The 26,286-nt window shown below is 40.6% G+C and overlaps 1 protein-coding gene across 5 annotated transcripts in view; it reads right to left on the bottom strand.

The window, feature by feature from the left end:
* gabbr2 (gamma-aminobutyric acid (GABA) B receptor, 2) overlaps positions 1 to 26,286 on the bottom strand; it is a 162,412-nt gene that overhangs the window by 47,497 nt on the left and 88,629 nt on the right. For all 5 annotated transcript variants that reach the window (XM_020090789.2, XM_020090791.2, XM_020090788.2 and 2 more), the window contains 10 exons: positions 24,770 to 24,871; positions 19,885 to 19,950; positions 19,105 to 19,293; positions 18,364 to 18,606; positions 13,244 to 13,304; positions 6,807 to 6,887; positions 5,865 to 6,015; positions 5,395 to 5,527; positions 3,682 to 3,789; positions 473 to 595 (listed from right to left, as the gene is read on the bottom strand). In XM_020090789.2, coding sequence (XP_019946348.1) covers positions 473 to 595; positions 3,682 to 3,789; positions 5,395 to 5,527; positions 5,865 to 6,015; positions 6,807 to 6,887; positions 13,244 to 13,304; positions 18,364 to 18,606; positions 19,105 to 19,293; positions 19,885 to 19,950; positions 24,770 to 24,871 — 1,257 coding nt within the window. The remainder of the gene's footprint in view (positions 1 to 472; positions 596 to 3,681; positions 3,790 to 5,394; positions 5,528 to 5,864; positions 6,016 to 6,806; positions 6,888 to 13,243; positions 13,305 to 18,363; positions 18,607 to 19,104; positions 19,294 to 19,884; positions 19,951 to 24,769; positions 24,872 to 26,286) is intronic.

The raw sequence follows: 26,286 nt of genomic DNA, 5'->3' as shown, positions 1-26,286 counted from the left end.
TCGTCACACTCCATCAACCACAGAAGCCAAAGCTACAGTATGTTCAATTTTAGCCAACTGGGCACACTCTTTGGTTAATCCTGTACCAATCTTAGAAAATCTGAATCTTCTCAATCCAATCTCAGTGAGTCAGAGTTCAGTTCTCCTCTACACCACACCGCCTCTCCAGCAAGGCGAGCGTGTTGCCAAGTGCCTCTTTTCCAACAGCTCTTGCCAAAGTCTCACATCCAAGCTGGCAAATGTCCGGTCATGAGACGAGCACAGGAGGCAGCAATGGCTCACATCCTGACCCAAAAATAACGAGCACAACAAAGATGCTCGCGCTACAGCCCAAGGCAGACATTTTGTTTGCCCAAACTCCACATACAGGCATTTTTTTTAGCAAGAATCTGTGTCACTGGGATTCTTCCAGCTGACGCAAATCATGATATACCAAGATAAAGAAAGAATCGAGCTGAAAATGCACACTGACCTCCAAGCTGTATTCTTCCACAGTCCTCTTAAGCGGGTCCACAATCTGCCAGCAAATGAGGATGCATAGGTCGATTAGCAACATCCCGCCAACGATAATCAACAACTTCTGGTCCTTTATGATCTGGAGGGGGACAAAAAGAGGAGTAATGTATTTGCCAACATTTGCTAATGGTATGTAACAGTGTGTGTTGGTAGAGCCATTTCAAATAACATTTCTTTATGATCATTGTTACCAAATGATTCTTGCCCCATCATAGTGCCCAGACCCCTGCTGCATTCATTCGCACATCTAATCAGGGACTGATTGCAATGAATTAAGCTACAATTAGCCACCTCCTAGAAAAGGAAACGATCAAAACTGTGAGTCCAAGACCTGGCTAAGAATTTAATACTGACAATCTTTTCATTGTCCCAGGATATTCAGTTGTGTCAATACTGTGCCACCAACAAGCTATGATATTGGCTACCTTGTGATTAGAGAATGTGGAAAAGATCTCCCCAACAAGAGCCAACGCTCAAGCACTGAAGCTCCTCTTTTGTACCATGAACTTTAGAGAGATGAAAGCTGTGACCTGTTTGTGATCTTTATTTATTAGAGCGTTTGACAGTCTGGAACCGGATCAAAGCAAAGGTCAGGGAACACAGGCAGGGCTGTGCTTGGAAAGTATCACATCACCCAAATGCAGCGCAGGGGTCTCACACTCTTCATCCACCTGTGGGCTCCGGTGACATGCGTGAGGGGATTGCTGTTTTTTTTTGATGTGCTGTCGTTTGATGGTGCTTGCATTGGACAAATATTGGCAAGAGGAGCGACATTTCTTAATGCCAACGTGGACAACGATTAAATTACCTGCATGTTAAACGAAATAGATCTAGTTGATGAAACTAGTAATGATTCCAACAAGTAAACAGTTGTAACAAAGATATTTAAGATGTGTGATATTTTAGTTTCAAAGCAAAAAAGAAAGCTCTACGCTACCATCTGCTCAACTGTGATGTTACTCTGCCAACTGAGTCTGCGAGACAAACAATGTAATGAGTCTAAACTACCTGAAGTGTTATCTACTATTTTCTGTCCTGCAGTATTATTGGCTCTCTGACAAATTTGTTTGTTCTAATGTTCTTGCTTGGTGAATTTGATTGAGAAAATGGGCGAAATTATTTTTTTAAGTATTTTAAGTACACATGCATGTACAAAATTGTGTGTGTGTGTCCAGCAACATACGTGTATGTTTGTATCACCAGCAACATGTCACCAGTGGCTGGGGTGAGGTGTTGATATTTTGTAATTGTGTATGTTTATCTGTGTCTGTGGTGTGTGTGTGAGTTTGGGTGTGTGTATTTGGAGAGAGAGGACATTGATCGACAGCCCTCCCCCGAAGCTGTCTCTGGCAGTGAGCTCTTTAAGGAGTGAAGGAGTGCCTGCCGCAGCCCACCAAGTGGAACCCTTATCGAACACACCCAGGATTTACAATCTGTGCGCTCATTCTGTGCGCGGATAAAAAAGATGGAGGGAAGGTTGGCGGAAGAGTGAGGGATGCACTTCCACCCCGGCCATTTGAAGAAAATATGGCTAACACTCCAGCTTGTCCCTCCCCTGACAGAGGCTGGCAAGAAGGAACCAACAGCAGCTATCACTCTACTGAAACCGAAGCACCTACACTCAGTCCATGTGGAGGAGGTGTGATGTGTCTGCTGTGTGTGTGTCCTGTACATAGACACAGGCCTTAAACCAACAGTGAATGCATCTTGAGGTTTCAAGGCTGAAATATGGGGTCAGGGTGAATACTGCTTCTGAAGAAACAGCTGTCGTGTCTCTGTTCACAAGGGAAAGAGGTTGAGAGAGGGTGAATGGAGCAGAGATAATTGGCTGTAAAGGGTCGGAGCAAAGTTACTCTGCTCTGAAAGGAAAAAAGTGTTTTGTTTTCCTCAAATGATTAGTCTGAAAAAAAAAAAACTGTGAAAGGCCAAGATCCAGTGTCTTTTACTTTGACACTGCTGAGCAAACATAGTGGTGAGAGATATTGTGTTGACCTGACCACAAAATTACAGTGGAAAAACAGCTCAATTAGAACTAGGTCATGGTTCCTTATCATTTAACCTCTAATCAGGATTTTCGGTAGCTCCATCTATCTTTTGTCCTCTGTTTCCTAACGTTTCCCGTTTTTCTTTTCAGCATCCAACCTACTTTCGTTGCCATTTGTGCCACATTGTTTGTTTCATATGCCCTGCTTTTCCTTCCTCCCATCTGCCACGATACTTCTCTTCATCCCTCCAACCTCTCCATCTCTTTGATCCATCCCTCTTTCCTCTCTCTCTTCCGGTTCTTTCTAGCTCTCTCTCTGGTAGGCCACCCACACAAATATAATATGCAAGAGGGTGAGAGAGAGAAAGAGAGAGAGGGAGACAAAGTGAGGGGGAGAGCAAAATCTATAAATACAAAAAGGCCGAGCACCGTTACAACACTCTGTGAACTTGCCACCACTTTATATAACTAGGCTAGTGAAACAGATTTTGTCAGATGTTTTAAAAAAGCCATTTGTATGCCAGTCTTTCAGCGTGTTTGTTGGAAAGCGTGAGTCTGAATACAGGCGCCTACACATCAGTGCTGGGCTTTGAAAAGACATATGAAGCATCCTGGTGAGGACTATTAGGTCTAGATTTTACAGTGCGGATGTTTGTTATTATATAAACTGGTAATTTACTTTTTTTCCTTCCTGTTTTTTTCCCCCGGTGAGTCATGTTTGTCGTCATGTATGCGTTGGAAACCTTGCTGTCTTGCCAGTGCTGTTTCTTTCACAATACAGTGAAAAACCAATAAGAACCCAAACCCTAATGGCGATTTATGCACCAACATCTGGCTGTTCACTGCACATCTTAATGTTGCACTGGTAAAGGTGCAGAACCAGCATGTAAACTGCCAAGGTAAAGAAGAAGACATGTCATCTCTGATAAAAACCTGTATTTACAGCAGACTCATTTGACCTGGAAGTGAATGCTGATTGTATCCATTCCAATTGCAGGCAGACCCCAGATGTTAGTGAGTGGAAGGCTTAACAGATACACATGATGTGATCAGGTTCAAAATCCAAGAAAAGTTGGCTCTAATGTGTTCAAAATAAATAAATAAGAAAAGATATTTCTCTCTGCTGTACAACCTAATAAATATCCCTTTAATCCCTTAAATATTAAAAATGAGTTCCAAACCTTCTTCTTCATCTTCACATTTTTGAAGATGGCGTGCACCCTCCAGGTCTTGGCAAACATGGCTCCAAAAGCTGTGGTGTATCCAACAATGAGGATCCATGTCCGGACCTAACAGAACAACAGGAACACACGCAATCATGTCATTTCTTGAAGTGATGATCAAGGCTCAAAACAATATCTGATCTGATGCGTATTTGCATTTTTCTTGTGAAGTTCATTGAAAATAGCATTGTGAAGCATTCTAAAAATATGAGGCTGTCTGATTGATGTTTTTTTCCCCAAGTGTTGAGCTCTGGGAGAACTTCCTGGACTGTGCAAGCTGTCACACTCCTAAGAGTGTTTAATCTTAATAAGAAACAAAGTGTGGACCTCTTACTGTTTTGGAACTAAGGACACTACTGAAGTTTTTTTAAAAGCTCAGAATGTGAATATAGCTGACAACATCCCAATATAACTACAGAGTCTCAAAGTGTGTATGCTTGTGTTTGATACAAACAATCCCTCCTGCACCACATTTACACCTGGCCCTCTCATCATGACACTATCATATTTAGAAAGCAATGAATTTAGGTACAATGCAGGGTAAGAAAGACAGCAAAAAAACCAAACAATTACAGCATCTATTCTCCAGGAGACTAGCACATATTGATTGATGGTGAATGCATCAACCTCTGTGTGTCTGCGCTGTAGAACCTTGTCTGAAGTGACAAGCTCTGTTTTGGCTCTGCGGCAGAGCTTCAGCCAGGTAGAGGCAGCTCGAGACGTGCCCTGCCTAACATTACCTCTGTGTGTGTGTGTCTGGGAGGGTGGTATCTCAGTGGAAACCAGCTATCACTGTAATCAAAACTGTTTAATTAATCCAGCACGTACATAGTCACACAGTAATACTTCCTGGGGGGAGACACTTAATGTGCTCCGTGCTAGCTAGAGACCCAGAGAGAGATTCAATCAGTTTTCACTAAAGACTTTTTCACATATTTTTCGTGATAAGCGTCTCTGCAGTGTTCTCTGTGTTTTAGCTAATTTTACATGCATATAGTACTGTATGTACTGTATGTGCAGTACTGAATATACTTAGTACTGCGACTGTCAATATCACTACAAAATCTACATAAAAATAGGAAAGAAACAAACATGTAAATTAATCCAGTTAATTAAGTCAATTATTTAACTATTTAGTGGATGTCTAAGTGAGTAGGACATTTAACTGTCTGCAGGGACAATAAAAAAAAGAAAGACATTTAAATGATTGCACCAGAGGTTAACCAATTAGGTGATCTCTTGATCAATCGATCAAGAGATAATTAATTAAGTAACCATGGTGGTAATTAATTAATTGCATCATTCTTTTAGTTAAATGCCACCAATTCTTTAGTTCCAGCGTCTTTGTTGGAATGATTTGGGATTTGACTGTTGAAAACATTTTGCAATTTTACTTTAACAGAATGATGTTTTTTTTTCACAATTTATATTTTGTTTGTATTTTATAGATGAAAAAATGTAAACAGTTGAACTGATTCATAAATACAATAGCTGATCGATTGCTTATATAAAATGGTAATAAGTCAGAGGGCTAAGCTGTATTTGTCTACATATTAGCTCACATCTATGAGCTAATGAGCAGAATTAATATGTATCTATTGGAACTGAACATAATGTGTGTCCAACCCCAACTTTTTTAATGATATGGTGAAAGCTGTTGAGGAAACTCACAGTGCAGAGCGTCTCAAACTCTTTGTCAGAGACAAAACCTCCATCAAGACCGAACAGGAAGATGGATGCATAGGAAAGCATGCCTCCGAGGATGATCAGGTTGTTCATGTAAGGACTGGACATCTTGATAAGTCTAAAGAAGAACAGAAGAACGGAGCAGATTAAACTAGACAGAATAAAAAGAGTAGTTCAGCCAAAAAAATACAATATGCTAGTACAGAGAGTGAAATGTGAAATAATAATGTACCTACAGATGGAAAAAAGTTAATCATCATTGTCGTGCTTCATCATTCTTTCATTTCGACACTGCTTATGATTTCTCCCTTCCTTCATTCATCCCTCTTTAACACCAACCCCCTCATTTGTCTTCCCACTGCACTGTACATATCCATTTCCTCTTCAATTGCTTCATCTGCCTTCATCTATCCGCCTCCCTCTCAATGCTGTGCTTCACCATTGCAGATGCTGACCTGTGGTTGCGGTTTTTGATATTAAAGAACAAGAAGGCCCCTGCCATGAGCATGCCCAGTATGGTGATGGTGGACAGGATGCTGTACAGGGGCACGTTGATGTGGCGACGCTGCAGATACACGAACGTCTGATCCTTGGGAGGCTCCACACCTAAGGAGAGGCAGTGTGTTAATAGAGTTAAGACAATCCATCAACATGTGTGAGTCTCAAACATGTAAGACTGGATGTAATTTCATGGTATATTTTCATATCTGACTGGTTTTCTGGACAATTTCACTTTCTCCAGCAAGGTTTGTCTCTTCACAGTGACACTGCAGTAGACATGCAGTTATTTGAGATCCATTTCCTAGTCGTCAGTTTCCCCCAGTTGAGTGTGTATCTTAAGCACAACAGTCAAGTTATTGTGGCTAGACCCTGCACTTTCTTATCTATTTGTCTCCTTGTCTGTGTGCCAATCGATCGCAATGGCATCATCTCACAAGTATCTTCTTACTGTGGTCAGGGATGTGGAAACAAGTGCTTTAGATGGTACCGGCCTGGAGTTTCTGTATGTGGGGCAAGGGTGGTGAAGGGGAGAATAGCCAGGGGGATTGAACAAATTACAAAGTATGTCAACACAGGCAAACACAGGAGGGGTGAAAAATTGACTGGTAAATAATTTAGCAGAGAGAGGACAGTTTAGAGTGGTAAAGATGAGCAGTGAGTCCCTACACTGAGTGGTGGTGCTGGTGTCGGAGTATGTGTGTGCGAGAGCGAGGGTTCAGGTTCAAGTGAGCAAGTGAAGAGCGTGCTGAGGTGGAGAGTGGTGATGTGTCTGTAACATATATAAAGACACGCATCATGCTTCAGGGCACTAGTTTCTTCTTCAATGAGTGTTACGTCTCTCAGTCAATGCTCACAGTCAATGCAGAGACATACACTCATATCTATTATCTTCATACCTTGGAACCTTATGGAGTTGTTGATGAGGTCCAGCACATCAGCGATTGCATTGTACTCTCCCACCTTCACTTCCTGTCCCTCTGTTAAATGAAACCCACACATATGTAGACATTAACACAAATACATGTACATGATTTTACATTAGATTCTCACAAAACTAAGTGGAAGGATACACAGAGCTACACAATGCAGCAATGGAGCAAAATACCAATACAGGTATCTCTTATATAGTAAAGAGAGTGCACTCTGATATCACAACATCCCAATATGTGCATAATGAAACTTTATTGACATTGTACATCTTCAAACAATAAATATTGTTAGCAATCCAACCACAGATCCCACCCCCATTCAACTGCCCACCCTCTAGCACAAAAACAAATTATAAACTAGTTTATAAATTATAACTAAAACAAATGAAAGCATTCCAACATAATTGGAACATTAATGTCTGTACTATATGGAATGGCAATCCATCCAGTGGTTGAAACACAAATGCCAACCTTATGTTGGCACTAAAGAAAAGTTAGTTGATCCCAAAAGTCATTTGGGTAATGTTGCCCGAGAATCTTGAATTTTGGGGTCAAGGTGCTAAGAAATTTCAGTCCGGATGAACATATTGGTCATAATCAACACTCACAGGGCTAAATTATTAATTATATTAAATTAAACATTTCAGATTTCTGTAATAATTCAGCAATGTAGTGCTAAAATAATGGATACAAGATGCAAAGAAGCTTGCTGGGTTTGTAAAATGTAGCTTCAGTGATCCTTATCTGGAGAAAAAGTAACAGATGCTACTTTGAGTGAACGAGTAAATCTAATTCAAACAATAATTGGACACAGTGAAGAATGTCCCAGCTTTAAGCTGTACTGTCTGACAGAGCTACGAACTCATAGTGAGATTTATATCACAGGGAGATATTCCAAAACCCATTAGTAATATATCAAAATATCCATAACGATAAATTCTAAGGCACTCAGTAAGACTGTGTGACTGAATTCCAATGTCTTCTTATATGTAATATTTTTTGAATGTACTTCCATGCTTTTGTAAAGCTCTTTGAATTGCTTTGTGTCTCAATGGTTCTGTATAAATAAACTTGCACTTCCACTATTACAGAGTAGTTAACTTCAAGGCAACCAAAAGGGCAGCAAAGAGCAGATATATCACCGACACCAGCTCACAGTCAAAGGTGTAGTTCACCATTCAGATTCACACCAGGAGTAGAATCTTCAAATGATTCACAAGAATGCAAACCTACGTTATGTGGCATTATACTGTACACTGAATTAAATAGTCCTCAGTAGAGGGATTGTAAGCTGCTCAACACCCCAGCCTGTAAACACTGGTCTCTCCGGAGTTCTGCTCAAACACAGCTTTTTCAGGATTTAGTGGTTTCTCTTTTAGTAACAATGAGGAGTCCCACAGGTGAAATATTGGAGGAGGCATGACCTTGTCAAACAAACCTGGGCCTTCTCTCTTGCTCCCTCATAAAGACTACTCACTTTAAGTGTATACCAGGGACGAGAAGATCAGGGGATGGGTGGAGAGGACAGATTATTCTTTACTTTATCTTCTTTTATTTTATTCTTCTTTTTAGTAAACACTACAAACAACCTGCAATTTCTTCTGGTGTGCACACACATCTCCCTCTGCTTCTCCCTGTTATTATTCTTATAGGCCCACTGAACAGTGTCCTTGAGAAGAAGGGAAAACGACAGATAACGTCAGGTTTTGGCAAAATCACAGGTCGCCACACTCCTCCCCTCTCCTCTCCCTTCCTCTCCTCCTCTCCCATCTCCTTTCCTTTCTTCTCCACTGCTCTCCAACTCCGTCACCAAAGCATCAGCATGTGTTGAAAATGTTACACTATATGTGACAATTTCAGTACAGAGAATTCCGTGTGCGTACACAGTCAGGATTTGTATTCTCCAATCTTCTCAGTGCTGAACGATCAATGACTGTGTTTCCCTTGACCACATCCTTTGTCGGGATCTAAACAGCAGAAGGGATTGTGTATCAGCACTCCTTTTGAGATGCTAAAATACTATCTATGCACACTAGCCCCACAGGGAATATTGATGGATGCAGCAGGCTGTTAAAAACACAAACTGTCGTTCAGCCAGTGCAGTCACATTTTAGGCCTTTTGGTTCAAACAACTTTAATTACTGCGAAAGTGTTCTTGGTTGGTCAACTTTGAACTTATTCCTAATAAAACCTAATGCACAAAAAAGGCCAGGAAAGTGAATTCAAGAAAATCATTCAGCCATAATAAGAGCAGTTGTAGATACATGTGTGCACATTTTCTCATTGGTTTAAAATGTGCAGGGCTCTGTTAGCAATGACAAGTAGTTTGGTGGATCAACCAGGATTTAGCAACACCTGAATTAGAAGTTGAGGACAGTCTATTATATCACAGATAGTTTATTGTTCTGTTGTAAATGTGTAATATTATTGATTTACATGCAAGTCTTCAGCGGCGTTTAACGTGAAAATACACTTTTTATGTAAATAAAAAAGTTATAGAAGTGATACTGACCAAAATACAAGTTTTAATGCACTTCCTTGCTCAGTACTGAATATTTTAAAGCCAGATAGTTTACATCAGTGTTTTCCAGCTAGAGACGTCTTCCTCATCTCCTTACATCTGCTACTACCTGTGGAATTGTGTGAAACCACCGACAGAAATGTTTCACCCATTGCATCACCCAGGTGAATGCTATAAACAAAACCCTCTTGTAGAGACATTGCTCAACAACACAACTAGTGGTGAAAAGCACAGGGGACTATATCTGTATGTGTCTGATAGATTCCTGTTGTGAATACTGTCCCTCTTTCTCAATGCAGCTAGTGTGCATTATTCTCAACACTGCTCCACTTGACAAATCTTTTTTTCATCCAGTGATGCACCTGCAGCTCAAGCACATATGACTTGGTCTCATTGGAGCTGAGCCTCATATACTACTTAAAAAAACTCAAATAGATATTGTAAAAAGATTGAATAAGTAACAATTCTTCAAAATGTAAATATATTTTGTTGGCTTGTTTACTTAAATTATTCAAAATGTTTAAAAAAAGAATTAAACTCAAAGAAAGACGCAATTTGATTCAAGGTGAGAGGACGTTTCTTTTTGGTTGTCTTTTAAATGCGTCATACTTGCTTTACTCTAGGTTTTGCCCGTCTCTACTATAACTTCCGGGGCAAACAACGTATGATAAGGTAAAAACACACAGCTCTCCAGTTAGGGAACCAGGATTATTCATTGCTGCACATTCTGTCGCAGAAAGTCTCTCTGAGTAAAGTGCAAACACACCAAGCGACATTGAAAGATTAAGGGACAAGAAACAGAGGTGGCGACAACTCCCGTGATGCCACGCCGCTTCACGATCTCATCAAATTGTATATTTTAAGTGGTGATTGCAACAAATCTCTCACAGCAAACCTCTTACATAGTGCTTTTTATCATTGCTGCTCCTTTAAAAACATCGGTGAATGTCAATTATATTCTCCAGAGCTATTTTAGTTGAAAACATTGTGAAAAGAATGTTGTTATTTCAAATTCCTGCATAAGATGACAGAAAAGCAGAATATTCATTCTCACTCCAGGGGTGTTGTAGTGAGTAAATCCTATCATATATCTCAACAATCTACCTTTGACCCACACAAATCTAGTGACCTTGCTGATAGACAGTTTATATGATTTCCTTATCTTCCATGCCTGGTAGTGCATTGATTTAAAATCTGTACTCAGAGTGACTGCAACGGCAATCAAGACCTCTGTTAGTGAGCTATCTCTTATCCCTGTGAGAGACAGTGGGAGCCATTGAGGTCCCTGAACGTCTGACAGGGTAAAATGATGGATCAGAGGCGGAGGATGGATGATAGGGTCACGCTGAGTATCACTGCCTTTTGAAATATTCAAGCTGGGGCTGTCCCTCCACTCCTCTGCACCCAGCTGAGACTCTTGGTGTGTCAAAATGGTGAAGAATGCACAAAGTGAGGAAGAGGAGGCGGAGGTTCAGTAGAGATGGATGAGATATGAAGGAGTTAGATGGTGACAGATACAGCTGGGAGGATTGTTGGAGATGGTGAGCAACAATTTCTGGGTGAAAAGAAAGACTGGCAATGAGAAAGAAGGGGACACTAGTGAGTTAGAATGAATTAATAGGGATGTATTCTATATTTCTATGTTTTAATGCAGACAGCTCCACATGTTAGTGATCTTCCTGCTATTTGGTTTGCTACCTCCACCAAGGAAGTTATGTTTTCATGCCTGTACACTTATTTGTTGGATTGTTTGTAAGCAAGATTACAAACTTGGTGGAAGGATGTGGGGGGGTCAGGGAGGCAGCCATTAGGATCCAGAATTTTTTTTTTCTCAGCCTTTAACTGTGAGATTGGTGGAGGCATGTGCTCTAATGTCATTGTAGTTCTTACAGTGCAGGTCACCTGAGGACCTGATGTGAAACTTCTCCTGTGTTGGCTGGACACCAAATATATTATAAAAAGCTCCTTAATCTGTCTCGCTTTAACTGTGTCCCACTTCCATAACACCTGCTGTTAAAACTAAGGAACCAGAAAATCAGTACATGTACCAAAAATGATATAAAGGATATTCTCCCGTTGGTGTATTCATGCCCCACAATGCACTAGGGAAGAGAGGCGCTACTGCACAGCTGCAAAACAATAACATAAATTGTGGGTTGTGGTTAGATCTAATAATTTAGCTTTTTCTTGAGATTGAAATGATTGTGTCATTTTATTCAAATTAATTAATGGCTGTGCATGAACATTTTCTATTATTCCCTTTCAGTGCGGAACACTGATCTTTTTTACTCTAACTTTAATGAAGGGTTTAAGGTTCTGTGCACAGTTTCATTGTTATACACAACTAGGACACAGCTTCTGTCTCAGTCACAAGCCTCTACACTGATTGTTAGTTTTTGATACAAGTAAATTTTTCCACAGACATCATGACAAACACTGCACTTACTTAACTAACTACACACTTATTTGTAATATTACATTTCCTAACATAAAACAACAGTAACATTGCTATAAATCATGTGTAGTCTCATTCTGTCAAACCCACGGAGCCCGAGATGTAATATCATTAGTAGAGTATAGTCACCAGCAGAGGTAGACAGACACATTAGCATGTGAATGAGCACGCACACGCACACGCACACACACACACACACACACACACACACACACACACACACACGGAGAGTGATGTAAGCAGCCAGAGGGGATCAAGCCCCTCTGCAGTGGGGGAAGATAAGAAGGTTAGGCAGACAGGACTGAGCAGCACCATGCAGTGTGCTACATATAGTCTGTGGAGTATGGGAGCTGGGAATCCCCTGCATTGAGATGCAATCTCTGGGCTATTCTGTCACTCAGCAGGCCCTGCTGGCTCAAAAACAACCTTAGGACGATGCTATGAGGACAGAGACTACTGAGCGTTTTACAAATTCACCATCTATGAATATACCATGGACCGGGTAAGATTCACCTGACCTGCACCAATGCCTATGGAGACATAAATTGAACATGCAGTCCCATATACAGCAAGGCCTGTGTAGTTTTCTCACTGAGGTAAAAATGCTCAAATAGTCTAAAAGAGTCATGACAAAAAAACATTTGTGCAAATCCACTCCAGAAAAAATTAAAAAGGAACGTGCATACAAAGCATTTGACTTAAAAAGGATGAAATCTTTCAGCATCCCCTTTCCTGTGAGTATGAATGTACTAAAAGCTTTATTTAAAGCCTCCCGGACGGGATACATTATTGGTACCATATCAACAATGGCAGCCTTCTGACGTGAGAAACTTTTGGGAATTAGCTTCCCAAAAGGTCTGCGCGTAATCCTCCACAATTTCTGAAACAACTGTAGGTTTTATTGAACACAGACGTCAGTGGTTGGAATCCAACAGCTTTTGGCAACAATCCTAACTCAGCTCAGTAGTCAGAACAAGAAAAAGTGCAGATGGCGAGGAGTAAGACAGGATGAGTGAAGTGAGCACAAAATAAATCGATACAGCAAAACAAAGTTTGAAACAATGTTTCTCATTCAAAATAGCTGCAAAGGTTAAGGTTTACAAACGTTGTAACCAGGAGGCCTCACGCACACATTCACCAATTATCTATACAGCTTATCCTTTGAGGGTCACCAGCTAATTTTGGGCTGGAGGCTGTGTGCAGGACCGGTCGGCAGTTTATCACAGAGCCAATCCGTTTCCATTCACACCTACAGGGAATTTAGAGGTTCCAAATAGCCTCACCCCAATCCTCATGTCTTTGGACTGTGTGAGGAAGCCAGATAATTCAGAGAAAACTCACACAGACACTGGGAGAACATGCAAGCTCTCATACAAACGCTGAAAAGAAAAGTGGTTAATTTAAGTATAGCAGCAGTGTCCCACATACCTTGAAACTGGTTGAACTTTATTGTGCCCATCCTTTCTCCATTTCGAAACATGACTTGACCCTGAAAAGAAGGAAACAAGTTATAAAAACATTTTTATAACTCTTTTATAATTCTTCTAAAGATGATGCAGCATAAGATGTAAGGTGGATATGATTAGATTCAAGCAGGAGCTTGGCCCAATTAATTTTATGCACAGTGCTTTCCTGATACCGGAGGATTGGCAAGCAAAGAGCAGAGTCTCTGCTCCTGCACACTGCATCTCATTTGATTAGAAGTGTCCAAAATTGATCTATTTATAGAGGTAAACAAATTTATCTTTCAGCCAATTCATTTGCTAATATCTTTGGAACAACTTCAGGTCAGCAAAGCTGTCTGATTTAACTGTGTTTGCTTACTTAGCATCAGAACAATCTGGACGCAGGCAGCGCTTAAGAAGCAATTCTTTAAGTGCAACTCACATTTGGCTAAGAAAAACATGTAGCAGTCAGTGATTTTACTCAACATCTTAGTCCTAGATATTGATTACTCTCCAAAAGGGTGTGTTCAGCGGTCAAACATAAACATAAATTATGGGAAAGAAAAAAAACTAAGCGAAGTCTTATTTACACTCCATAGCGACAAGATAAGAAATGTCAACGCCGGCAAACGCAGACTAGGGAGTAAAAAAAGCAATTCAACTTTTTGGCAATATCGCATTGCCATAGTCAAATCAATGTTGGCTTCTATCGCCTTATCTTCCACCACGTAGCCCCATTGTTTCTCTCTCTCTAGTTCTATTTTCCTTCTCCATGTAACTCTTACTGCCCTCTCTCCCTTTTTTTCTGCCAAGACTGTTCAATTAATTCAGCCCATCATCTGCATACAGAGCTTATTAATTACACATTTAACTAATTTTTATTACTGGCTGGATCAGTCTGAAAGTCTGGATCATTTAAGCGCTGTATTGAGAGACAGAAGGTTAGACAAATGGATAGATACTGTATGTATGTAGATACACTGAAAATAGAAACAAAGTTAAGAAAAATAGTTCAATAGTCCAAACACAAATGAAGTTCTTTTCAAACTTATGTTCAAAAGTTAAAAAAAACTTTATTTTGAAAAGACGTAGATATAGATACATATAGATACACACACACAGTATACACACATGCATGCATATACACATATGAACACAGACAGACAGACTGACGGACAGATAGAAAAGATAGAGAGACAGATAGATAGATGGATGAATAGATGGATAGAAAGCAGTTCATTTGCATTGCATGATTAAAAGAGAGCTAATGGGGAAATACAGGGAAGGAAGCTGGTGAGCCAGATATGCCTCAAAAAGATGGCAAGCTTTGAAGTAGCAGAGCAGGATCCCACCCCTCTGTTTGAATCCCAGTCTTTGTGTGGCATCTTTGAAGTGTTTATGCATGTGTGTCTATGTGTATGCACTTAAGATGTTGTCATATTATTCCTATGTGCATGCATGGGTCCCAGATGATGTATGTATGCACAGAGCTTCCCCCTGTTACCCATGTGAGACACACGAGTCCTCTGCTGCCTCAGCACACCACAGTGTCAGTCTGAACACTAATAAATTCCTTTCCTCACACACTGCTTCTGCAATATACTATGCAATTAGGCCTTAAGTGTAAGTAAGCAACAATGCAGTGCACCCCGGTTCAGCTCTTTAAGTATTATGTTCAGTTAAAGGTGGTGTGTGAACAGGGTCAAAGAAAATGTGGGTTGAAAGTAAGGGAACTTGACTTGAACCTGTAACTGAGTGTGAGCGTCTGTATCCAGGTTTCGAGACCAGCTGCACCATCGCACTCTCACTGTGCATTAGCATCGCCACCATCATTACCCTTTACATCAGCAGAAGGGGAGCAATCGCAAACCTTATTGAAATGGTGTGTAGTTATTTTGACAGCCCCAATTTGCTCTCTCGAGTGTAAACACAGTACGGAGAACATGCCAAGCAGATCAAACAAATGCAGAGGCAGCGACTCTGACATTCTTAATTGGAAATAAATGTCGGTGGTACAAAGATTAAATTAACCTCTGTTGACCAAAAGTGAAGTAAATTACTGCAAAGGATGTGTCACGCTCTTCTGCAGCCTCACCGGAGTGTGCTGACGCAGAATGGTGTCCCTTTTCTATTTAAAGGGTGTTCAGACCTGTGTTTCAGTGCTGGCTGATGGAGCAATCGCTGAGTGTACACACGTACGTGTGTGTGAGACTGAATCTTTCTGAGGTGAGATGGGGAAGGCGGCCAGGTATCACTTTGTCTGTGGAGGTGAGAATACTGTCAGTGACAAGGGTGCTGGGGTCAAATGAGATGTCGCTCTGTGGACTGCAGGTGTTACATCCTCTGGGCATTCAGGGTTTGAGATAGGAACGCAGTGGATGTGAATGTACACACACGTGCACATGCACAACACATACACATTACCAGAGAAAAAAAAATGGATGTACACAACTCCCCCCTGCGTCTCGCCTCAGTGGGTCTGTTTAAGGTGACTGTCAAGCCCAAGGCTGTGCTACTCACCATTACCCAGAATGATACTGATACAAACACAGTGACCGCTGACCACAGATAAAACAGCAAACAGCAAAATAAACCCAAACTCACACACTTATCATCCCCCATCACAACCCTGTTGTGTGTTTTCCCATCCAGCCCTCCCTGCTGAATTCCAGCGTACATCGTCCTGTGGTTTTAGCAGCTATCTGCACTCTCTGAGTCCCTCCCAAGCTAATGTCAGCCTTCTGCATAGCCCCTGAAAGGGATCAATACTGTGGAGCCCTCTGTGATCACTCTCCTGCTGCTCCAGCTGCCTCCACCACTGATTCAGCAGCAGGACTCAGATCAGCACAGAACAGAATTGGCGCGATCCCACATGATCAGGCACACATGTACACAAAACATTCAAACGGTGGATAAACAGCCAGAATTTGTGGTTTCCCTGGTGCTTGAACAGGGATTAATTTTACTGGAAGCCCAGCCGAAGTTATTGCAGTTCACAAGGAAACCAAGCGAACTGTGTAATAGCTGCTTTAGAGAGCTGACTTCAAAAATAGCATAAAAGACGTGCAGCGTGGAAGGGAAATTGTCTTCCTATGTCTTTGTTTTTCATGTGTGGGCGGAAGTTTCTATGTGCTTAGTGTGTGCTGCATAAGGGAACGCGTTTGATCTCATTTCATGTAATCCCTTAAAAGAACAGCTATAATAGAAGACAGATGTCAAATCACTTGGTACAAAGATGCATTTAATTATACTGCTATGTTGTTGTCTTCAAACTAAATGTTTGTTTACCACATACACAATATTTATTGCTCAGATAATTTAATTCTTCTGATTGTGGTTCAGAATAGAAAAATCGATTTAGCTGGTTAAACAATCTTCTTTATTTTCTTTCCCTGTGTGCAGATTGACTATTCTGAAGATTTCCACATGACCTGTAACCATGTTTATTTCATATCAAACATTTTTTGGCAGAATACGTCTTAGAGGGAAAATGTTGTTATAAACCAATTTGAGTTGGTATTTACTTTTAAATACTTTGGTTCTTAATTGATGACAAGTCGTCTTTTAGGCAAATATTCACTTACAGAAAGCTGAAGCTCTTACGAGGATATTACAACAGAAAAAAGTATGTATTTTCTTTGCGTGTGGAATTGTTGGAATCAAGATTTTTACCTGTTTCTAAATGGGACTAAAGTGTTTGAATAAATGAAACTAAATCACTTTCAATCAATAAACATGTGGTTGATATTTTCTTAATTTTCATGACTAGTTCGTCATTCATGCACTTTACTCATAAATTTGGACTTCAATGATGGCTCCTTGATATCAAAGTAACCAACTATACTAGTCCCAATGTAACACCATCTCACTTAAGTACTTTAGTTCTCTAAAACTTCAAATTTTCTTGCTACATTCACATTAAAAGGGACCCTACCTCATAATGATCACTGCATCTGATGACTACAGCAAATCATTAGTTTTTCATCAATAAGAGAGGTATCACTACGTATTCTTACTAAAGGATTTGAGTCTTGATGGCTGCATATGTAGATACAATATAAGTAAATACATATATGAAAGGAGGGAGTTAATAATGCTTTTCTCTTCAAGATGCTTTAAATAGCCCAGGATGACTTTATTATCTTTTGTGTGCCCTTAATAGTAAACCGGTCATCAATATTCCTGCACTGTTTTGCTTCGCCTGAATTTCTGTGGAAAGTCTCAATGTCAGCCTGGTGCTGATCAGCATCCCTGAGTGGGTCTGTGCTGAGGCAAGTGAGAATAGAGGGGCTGAGGAATGAGGACCCGGAGGATTTGGTATAGAACTGCAACACACACACAGTATACTACCAGGGGCATTAGCCTCCCAAAGGGTCTCACAATCGTTCAAGTCAGTAGCCTGTGCTGATTTTCATCAAGGCTATTTGCTCTTTTTTTCTCTCATTCTGCTGACACCTACTATACAGTAGGACATTCTGTATCTCTGTTGTGAAGCACTGTGACTTTATTTTCTCAAAATTGACTGATTAAGCAAAATATGAGCCAAAATCATTTGACAGCTTCACTGTAATTTTGAATATCGCCATTTTTTTTATCCTCAGTTGCATTGTTTGGTCAATTTATTTGCAAACACAAAAACATTATTGGCATAATATAGGTAATGTTGTTCCTCTATGGGGCCCTGCATGCTTACTGGCAGTCGCTGGGAGCCTCTAAAAATGGAGTGGCCTTTACAGAGACCAGGACATCTGAGACCCCCCCCCCTCTGCTCTGAAACCATGCTTCCACCCTTTAGGAGTAATATTTAATTCCTTCATCTGACATTTACCCAGTCCATCTAATCACAGCAAACACTTCACCAAAGACTTATATGCATTAACACAAGAGTGGCAAATTTGTGTAACAGTGACCGCCCCCTATTTAGAGACATTGCCACTACATCTGAGGACTGTGGGTAGTGTCGCACCCTTTAAAAAAAACACAGTTGATATCACAGACTTATGGCTTCTACAGGAGCATATCACATTGTCACAGTCTCAAAGCTTCCGGTAGGTCTACTTTGGATGGTTAAAATATTATGGCTGTTTGTTTTTTGTATCTTACCGTAACACCGTAGAAGTTGGTCTCGTTCATGACGTCCAGCACCATCTTTCCCACTTCGCGGTCATCAACAGTGAAGTTGTGGTAGGTGTTCTGCCGCTGTTTTATCCGAAGTAGCTCCATCACTCGAGTGAAGGTTCTTGCAATGACCCAGATCCCATCGTAGGCGAAGCCGTGAAACTTACTGGCCTCCACACCTTTCTGCTGCAGCTCTCGGCTGTACTCCCTCTCGTACTCCTTAGGGGTCTGCAAGAAAGATAAAAGAGAGAGAATCAAGTCGAGAAAATGTGCACCTCCGAACTACATGTTCTTTTTCTAGAGGAATACATTAATGTCAAATCAGGGTAACTTGGCTGAAGGGAAGGAATTACTTTCCACACAATTTGAGAAACCATTTCTGTAACTGGAAATAAGGCTGTTATTGGGATCAATGCACCTTTACTTGTAGTGCAGTGTAAAAACAAACCCTATGATTGACTTTGATTTGAAATCTCTGGTTCAGAAACAGGCAACTGAGATGTCTTTTAGCCAAGAAAGCACAGAAACTTCCTATGACAGCAAAAAACCGAGATAAGTGTGGAAATTAACATCTTCAGAAACAGAGTTTCACACACGTTTATTCACCTCAGGCTGTGATTGTGTACCATGAATAAGATTCATAGTATAAATACCACAGTATATGTGAGATGTTCCTTCCTTTGAATGAAATGTTCACATTAAATTACAGTGGGTGATATTACTCACCCTGTCCGAGATGCCCTTGATTTGCCGAGCGCTGAGAGGCTCAAAGTCCACGCTGATGTATCCCTCCATGGCTGTGAGCAGCTTCTTGGTGGTGCAGTTGGTGCTGTTGGCCTGCTCCCACCAGTTGCCCTGGTACCAGCCGGGGATAATCCACTGGTATTTACTGCCGAACATGTTCAAGTTATATGCCTGTAGAGGGGATGTAGAGGAAAGGGAAGTTGAAGCAATGTAATAGATTCAAATTAATCTTTCCTGATGGTTTCTGTCAGCCTGAAGGTTGAAGAGATCCGGCTGGCACAATCCTTTCTCTGGACATGGGGTCTGATATCACCTCTTTATTTTTATTTATTTACTTTAGGATAGTTCTGAACTATTTGAATCATTTTATATATTTTTGATTTAATTTTGGTTAATTAAAATAATTTGTATTTTTGTATTTGTGCTCCAATGCTGGGTGATATTTCAAAGGTGCTTTTGTTTCCTATTGTTTGCCTTCAATTGTTTAATTTTAACTTGTAGAGAAGATTGTAAGAGTGTTTTGATAGGTGCTTAGGAATCATGTTTATTGTTTGTTAGTTTTTTTAAAACACACAACTATTACATATTAACAGCAATCACATTATGTTCCAATGTTGTGTTCACAGCAGCAAAGCACCAATTGTCATTCCTGACAGAGTCCAGAGAAAGCATTATGAAGAGGCATGACACTAATAGACAGGATTGGAAAAGTTGGTACCATATAACGCCTTTAATTATAATGATTGTAGACAGAGGACTTACACAGCAGAAGACTTTAGCGGCCAAGCTCTCGTCAAACTGGCCAATGATGATTCTCACATCATTGTCCTGAAATAACAAAGAATAAGGTGTCAGTGCACAGTTTTTATAAAAACACACTTGTACACAGAAAACCCCTAAAGTACCTCTACAGTAATGATGCAATAAATGCTATACATTTCTGTTAATGAAAGTCTTCTGTTCTTTATCAGGGAACTGCACTTCAGTCAATACAGTCATTTGAAAAAAATCAAATAAATGTATCTGCCCCGGGATGAGTTTCCATGTTTGTGTTGCTGACATCACACTTTAATGACAAATGGACATATAAAGGGACATGTATGCTGTTTAGTGGCTGAGAGACCAAGGCTGTATCAAGTCGCTAAGAGTTGATCCATTACAAAAGAGACATTGGTGTCAGCGGGCAGAATTGCGTTCCTGGCCCACCAGACTGGAGAGCAGAAATTTACATGGGGATTCAGAGCACATGGCCTTGTAATTGACTCTGTAAATAATTCAGTTTGCCCGGATAGAGGAGCAGCATGTTTCACTGCCGTGGAGATAAAAGATCAGTCTCTGGGGCCGACAGTCTTTCATTCATTGTGTAAATGCATATGTATAGTAGAAACACAAAACACACAAAATGTATTCACAACAGAAGATGATTGCAAACAATTACAACTTAAAAGGATTGATGGATGAATAGATGGATGAATGGATGATGGATGGAAAGATAGATGGATGATGGATGGACAGATTGATAGATAGATGGACAGTCTTCAGCAGCTCTAAGGTGACTTTCATCACAAACCATCTCCTGTCTATATGCTCCTGCTTATGGAAACACACATACACATTGACACAATGATGAATGCTCATTGAAAGCCAAGCAGCTTAGTCAAAATAGCCACAGAGCATGCTGGGACATTCAAGGGGTCTTTTGTATGAAGCCAATGCCACGTTTTCCCACTGCTGTTGCAGCGTTACAATGTGTATGTGTGTAGATAAGCAAGAGGGGCAGGTAACTGAACTTTGGTGGGCTATACTTGTGTTTTCTTTTTGTGTGTGTGTGTGTGTGTGTGTGTGTGTGTGTGTGCGCATGCATGCGCGCCAGTGGCAACTCAATAACCCTGCTCTTCCCTGGGGGAGAGGCACTTAACCCAAATGACTCCAGTTATAGCCAGGGACCATAGCCTCTGTATAAATTCTGGCCTGCCGAGCAATAACATAAAAAGACTGTGTAGTTGTGTGCAGGGGCATGGGTGTAGTGTTTGCACATTGTCGACAGACTTGGACATCTCAGGGCCCAAAATTACCTTTGTTGCTCAAGCTTTTATATGATTGTAATTAATCTAAAGGAAGGTTTTGATAAAGGAAGTCTTGACTTTTTCTCATCCGTGTTAGAATTGTTTGTAACTTTATCATCGTTAAAATGTGATAATTGTTTTGATAATATTAAACCTCATAAGCCCTTATTAGAACACACAATCACACACACAAACACTGTACTAATGATTGTCTTTTATGAGCTTATGGGAGATGTGATTGGTCGACTGGGCGATATATTACTTCCACCCACTAAACCCCCCTCACATCTGTTTGTGATGATTACTGTGCATCAAGTGAGCTCGCAGGTTATGTGTTTGTGTGCGCTAATTGATCCTGGGCTAGCAATAAATGTCACACACACTATTATGACTACAAATCTGGCATTGATATCTGAAACAGAATTAACATGCTGCTGCTTTCAAAATAAAAGTCAATAAAATAAGGTCAGTGTCCAACAAAACATTCAAGCATTCCTGAACTTGAGACCCAACTCACGTTAACGTAGAGTAACTCCAAAACAAATTGAAAAGTGTTGGGCATCTCAGACCTAGAATTTGGTCTGAATTGGGGCTTAGTTGGGTGTTAGAGGGTCTGGGTGTTCATCTTGCGTATCGGACTCTTGGTGCAACTTGAAACTAGGCATTTAGACAAGCAGAGATGTGTCAGGAAAATTTGTTTAATTAATGGTGGTAGCAGGGTTGCAAAAGTTCTCGCAAGAGAGAAAACATGCATTGATGCCACTTGAAGGTACGTGCACTACTACAGCTTAAACTATGATGCCTGACTGTCTGCGTTGATGGAAACAACTTTATGGGAAATAGGGCGAGCACAAAAAAGAGCGTGTTGCAAATAGCACTGCAACTGAGGAAAAGACAGTTAAAAATCTCTTATGTTAATATGAGAAGTGTAAAATTATGTTGGGTTCATTATGAAACTGTGGCAGGACACATAAGAAGATAGTGGGCCAGATCAGTCTAGTTAATTAATAGGAAACACTGCTTTGATGTGACGAGATAGGGCGTTAGCCTTGGCGGAGGTGCGCTCTCTGACTGCCCTTCTTCTTGTATTATCCTGGTCAAAATAGAGAGGACCTTTTGTAGCGTTTAAAAGATGTTGTGGATAAACTGTAGGTGCTCTGCGTAACACTTTGCATTGATATGCAGAGGAAAAATATATTTTTCAATCAAAGGTTGAACTATGAATCCAATGGCTTCTGTGTAAATTTATACAAATACAATTATAACACCACAAATACATTCAGAAACAAAGGACAAGATGCAATCATAAATACAAAGCTGTTTTTTATTGTGTAGCTAAATGAGGGAAACAAAGTCAGTTTTTTAATTTGCCATATGTTTTAGAGTTGACCTGACAGTACTACATGCATGATGGGGCCTGTGCTGTGTGTGAGGCACAGCATGTCGAAAGAGAAATGGACCATCTCCTGCTACATTATATCTGGAAGCAAACGTCCTGAATGTATAATCAATAATTAAGTTCTGATAAATAATAAAGTGTTCTGGTCTTGATTTAGAGTTTTTATTTATTTATTTTTTCCCATGTGGTTCCTAAACTGTCCGTCAGTCTCAAAAAAAAAAGCCTGCTCGCGTTGTTATTTTATGTACAACTGAAACAGACTGAATTTTGACTGAGTACTAAAATTAGTATGTGTGTAAATGGAAAGGAATGCAGGCCTCTTCTCTTTAGATCTCTGATATTTTATTATCTTGTCCAGTGAAACAAGAGATGATGATGATGAAAAAGCAGAAAGAGAAATGCAGAGGGCTGCTTCGACGCCCTGCAGGAGCGCTGTGTGTCTGTGGAAGCTGGAATATCACGGAAGCGAGTGAGGGCTCTATTTGTGGATCACGCGGTGACGCAATAGCCCCCCCATCCCACCACACACGCTCACACATACAGAATCAAACACACAATAGTGTACTAAAAAAGCCAAAATCTGTGTCACCCTCTACCTCATCATATTTTGTAACATTTTGGGAGACAGCCAACTGCTGTTGTTGGATGAGCGAGAAACGGACCATATGGGTGTCACAGCGCCCCCCTCCCACCCCCAGCCAATACAAACGCTCTGATAAGCTTCTGAGCTTCTGTGATTTGCATATTTAGAGTTGATCAAGGAGGGATGGTGTCAGCTTAAAATGTCAGCCCTCAACGTGCAGGGTTCTACATATATTTCAGGAGAAACAGATTATCTTCCTGTTCCTTCGCTGTTCTCCTCATCTCTCTGTTGCATAAGTCACATCTTGCAATCGCAAAACCAGACCTCTTATTTAGCCTTCACCATTCTCTTCTCTTCCAGCCACTTTTCTCTCAGTGCGACATGTATGCCAACTTCATCATTACACAGTCATTCCTTCTACTAACTGTAGCACGGAGACAGGGACCACGTTTACATGTACACCAACATTACAATTTTAACCCGATCCAAACATTAGTCTAAATTAGACAGTCATGTTAACAGCATTTTGTGATTACATTAACCCGAATAAGGTCATATTTGGAATAAGTAAGAATTTATTCCAGCCTTATGTCATATCATGTAGACCTGTACAAATCAAATTCTAACATCCTATCTAAGTTTTCACAGCATTTTGTGCCATCAAGACACGGCAGTTTAAAGCTGCTTGACGACACATGCCTTGGGTGTAAAGATCCATCCATTATATATAACACTTATCCTTTGAGGGTAGCGAGGGAGCTGGAGCCAATCCCAGCGGACAGTGAGAAGCGGAGTATGGGTGTAAACAAGAGGGGAAAGTAAAAAGGAGTTTTTGCAAAATAAGTAAGAAAACCTAAAATGGTATAAGGTAACATCGTACATGAAACTATTTCAAGCTATGAATAGTATATTCTATTAGCAACTCATATAAACCAAATAATAAGAATAAGGTTTATATTTGAAATATTGGTGTCCATGTAAACGTTCACTTTATATAAAAATCTGCATCTCTGAATGCCTTGTTTGGTTAATTCAGCCATTACATTTGACTTGAAAGCTTTTACATCTGTAATTCATGCATTTGTTTCTTTATCTTAGCAAAGTCCCTCTAAGGTTAAAGGCTGAAGGAAGTCTGATGTCTTGGTATCGGCCAAATAATGGTCTTATTCTAATGTGTCTCATCTCATATGAGGGAAGAGGAAAGGAAAGGGGGAAACAAGAAATCCAGTTTGCATTGCGTGTATGTGAATTCATATGCTTAAATGCCCATCAAACCTCCATTAGTCAGAGCAGGTCATTAGAGGTCACTGTGCAGACCTCCCCCCCAGCCATTACAGTGTCCTCATTAGGGCTCCACTGGTCTCATTGAGAATTTCCCTGCCTTACTTAGTCAAAGTAAGTGACAATACTTGGATAAATTATTCATCCTGCGGCATTTTCTTGAGTGTCATCGACAATATAAAAATAAATTATGCCTAAAATCAATGGGGCCTTAGTCATTTAATGAGTATTATCTGAACAAGACTGACCTTCGATGATTCTATTTTTTTCCCCATTTAGTCCGATAGAATTGCAAAGTGCCCGAGCTGGATCACTTACCTTGAGCTTCTTGACATTGACACAGGGGTCGTTGGAGAAACTCTCTGTATCTGCGATCTGAATGTCTGCCTTCTCCAGCTCATTAGTCAGGTCGTTCCTCACCTGAGAGAAGCGGAGAAGAGAGGAAGAGAGAGGGAACACATGAGCATGGGCTATGATTAACAATGTGAGGTGTTCAGTGCTCTGCTCTTTCCATTTATCATCCGAACCCATTCATATTTCTTTGCAGAACTATGACCGCACACTCCTCTTTCTTGTCGAACTAATACACACTCTTGATGATTTAGCTTCATTCTTCTTTAAATCTTTGCCCCAACTGAGCTGTTTTCAGCGTTGGTGATTTAAGGTGGTCCTCAGGGTTAAAAGTTATAACAGTTGGTGGGAATCTGGGTCTGGGACCAAAACCTTGTCATCAACTACAACTGGACAATTCCTTCAGAGTGGAGCATCACAGGGTGGAATTGGTGGATTATTAACCTCCATTAGAGACATGTATCTATAGAACCTCTTTAGACAAATCAGGTAGAAACTGAGTATTGGAGGAAACGTTTTTCTGCTCTTAACGCGTTGTCTTGATAGACAACATCACTTACTTTGATGAGTCCCAGCCGCTGCTGCTACAGAGCACTGAGCACCTGTTCATTAAGATTTTATTGTGAACGGAACCCAGAATATGTTCAATATTCTGGGTTCTGTTCACAATATGACACTGCACTCCCAGAGCCCTCGACAGTACACATGCCAAGTGTGAAGCTGATAAGATGAACGGTTCAAGAGATATCTGCGCCACATACAGACAGAAAGAGACTTCTGGATTTATTAGATAAAGCAATATCAGTTATTGTTTGTTTTTTTAGGATGGATTGCCAAACATATTGACACTTTCAGTTTTCAGATTGTATATTTGTATAGACTGCGCAGAAATTGCAGCATGTGTAAAGAAGCAGTGAAGATGCAGGTCTGATCTGACTGATTCAAACTCATTCTGTGTGCAACTGAAACAGTGATGTGCATTTCCAGATTTTTTCTTGCAATGATACAAGACAGCACAAATGTTTTCTTTACATGATGCCAACTACCTGAAGCTTGACAAACATAGACATCCAGTAAATGTGTGTGCAGCAGCTATACGTCTGCCTTGATGTATTGATTCAGACGAATGGTGGGTAATGGGATCAAAGAATAGCGAGAACACAGCAGGTCTCCCGCTGTGATGGTGGTTTATGATACACAGCCTCCCCCCCTCACAAATACAAACACATTACGATTCATCCCTCTGGCTTCCCTCCTTTAAACTACTGTTTTAGAAGAAGCTTGTTATTTCTCGCAGCAGACATTTTGAAATGGTAAAGCAGGGAGAGTAGGTGGAGCTGAGAACATTAATGATGGCTCTGCTCTGTTTAGTGGTTCCAGAAAGACGTGCCAGCGTTTCAGCATGCCCAACACAGGGGCCCTGGCAGAGGACCACCAAAATGGAATGCAGCCATTATTAACATCATCAGTTACGCTTGAGCCGA

This window comes from Paralichthys olivaceus, chromosome 20, assembly GCF_024713975.1.
Source record: "Paralichthys olivaceus isolate ysfri-2021 chromosome 20, ASM2471397v2, whole genome shotgun sequence".
Lineage (NCBI taxonomy): Eukaryota > Metazoa > Chordata > Actinopteri > Pleuronectiformes > Paralichthyidae > Paralichthys > Paralichthys olivaceus.
This window is presented reverse-complemented; position numbering and strand designations above follow the sequence as displayed.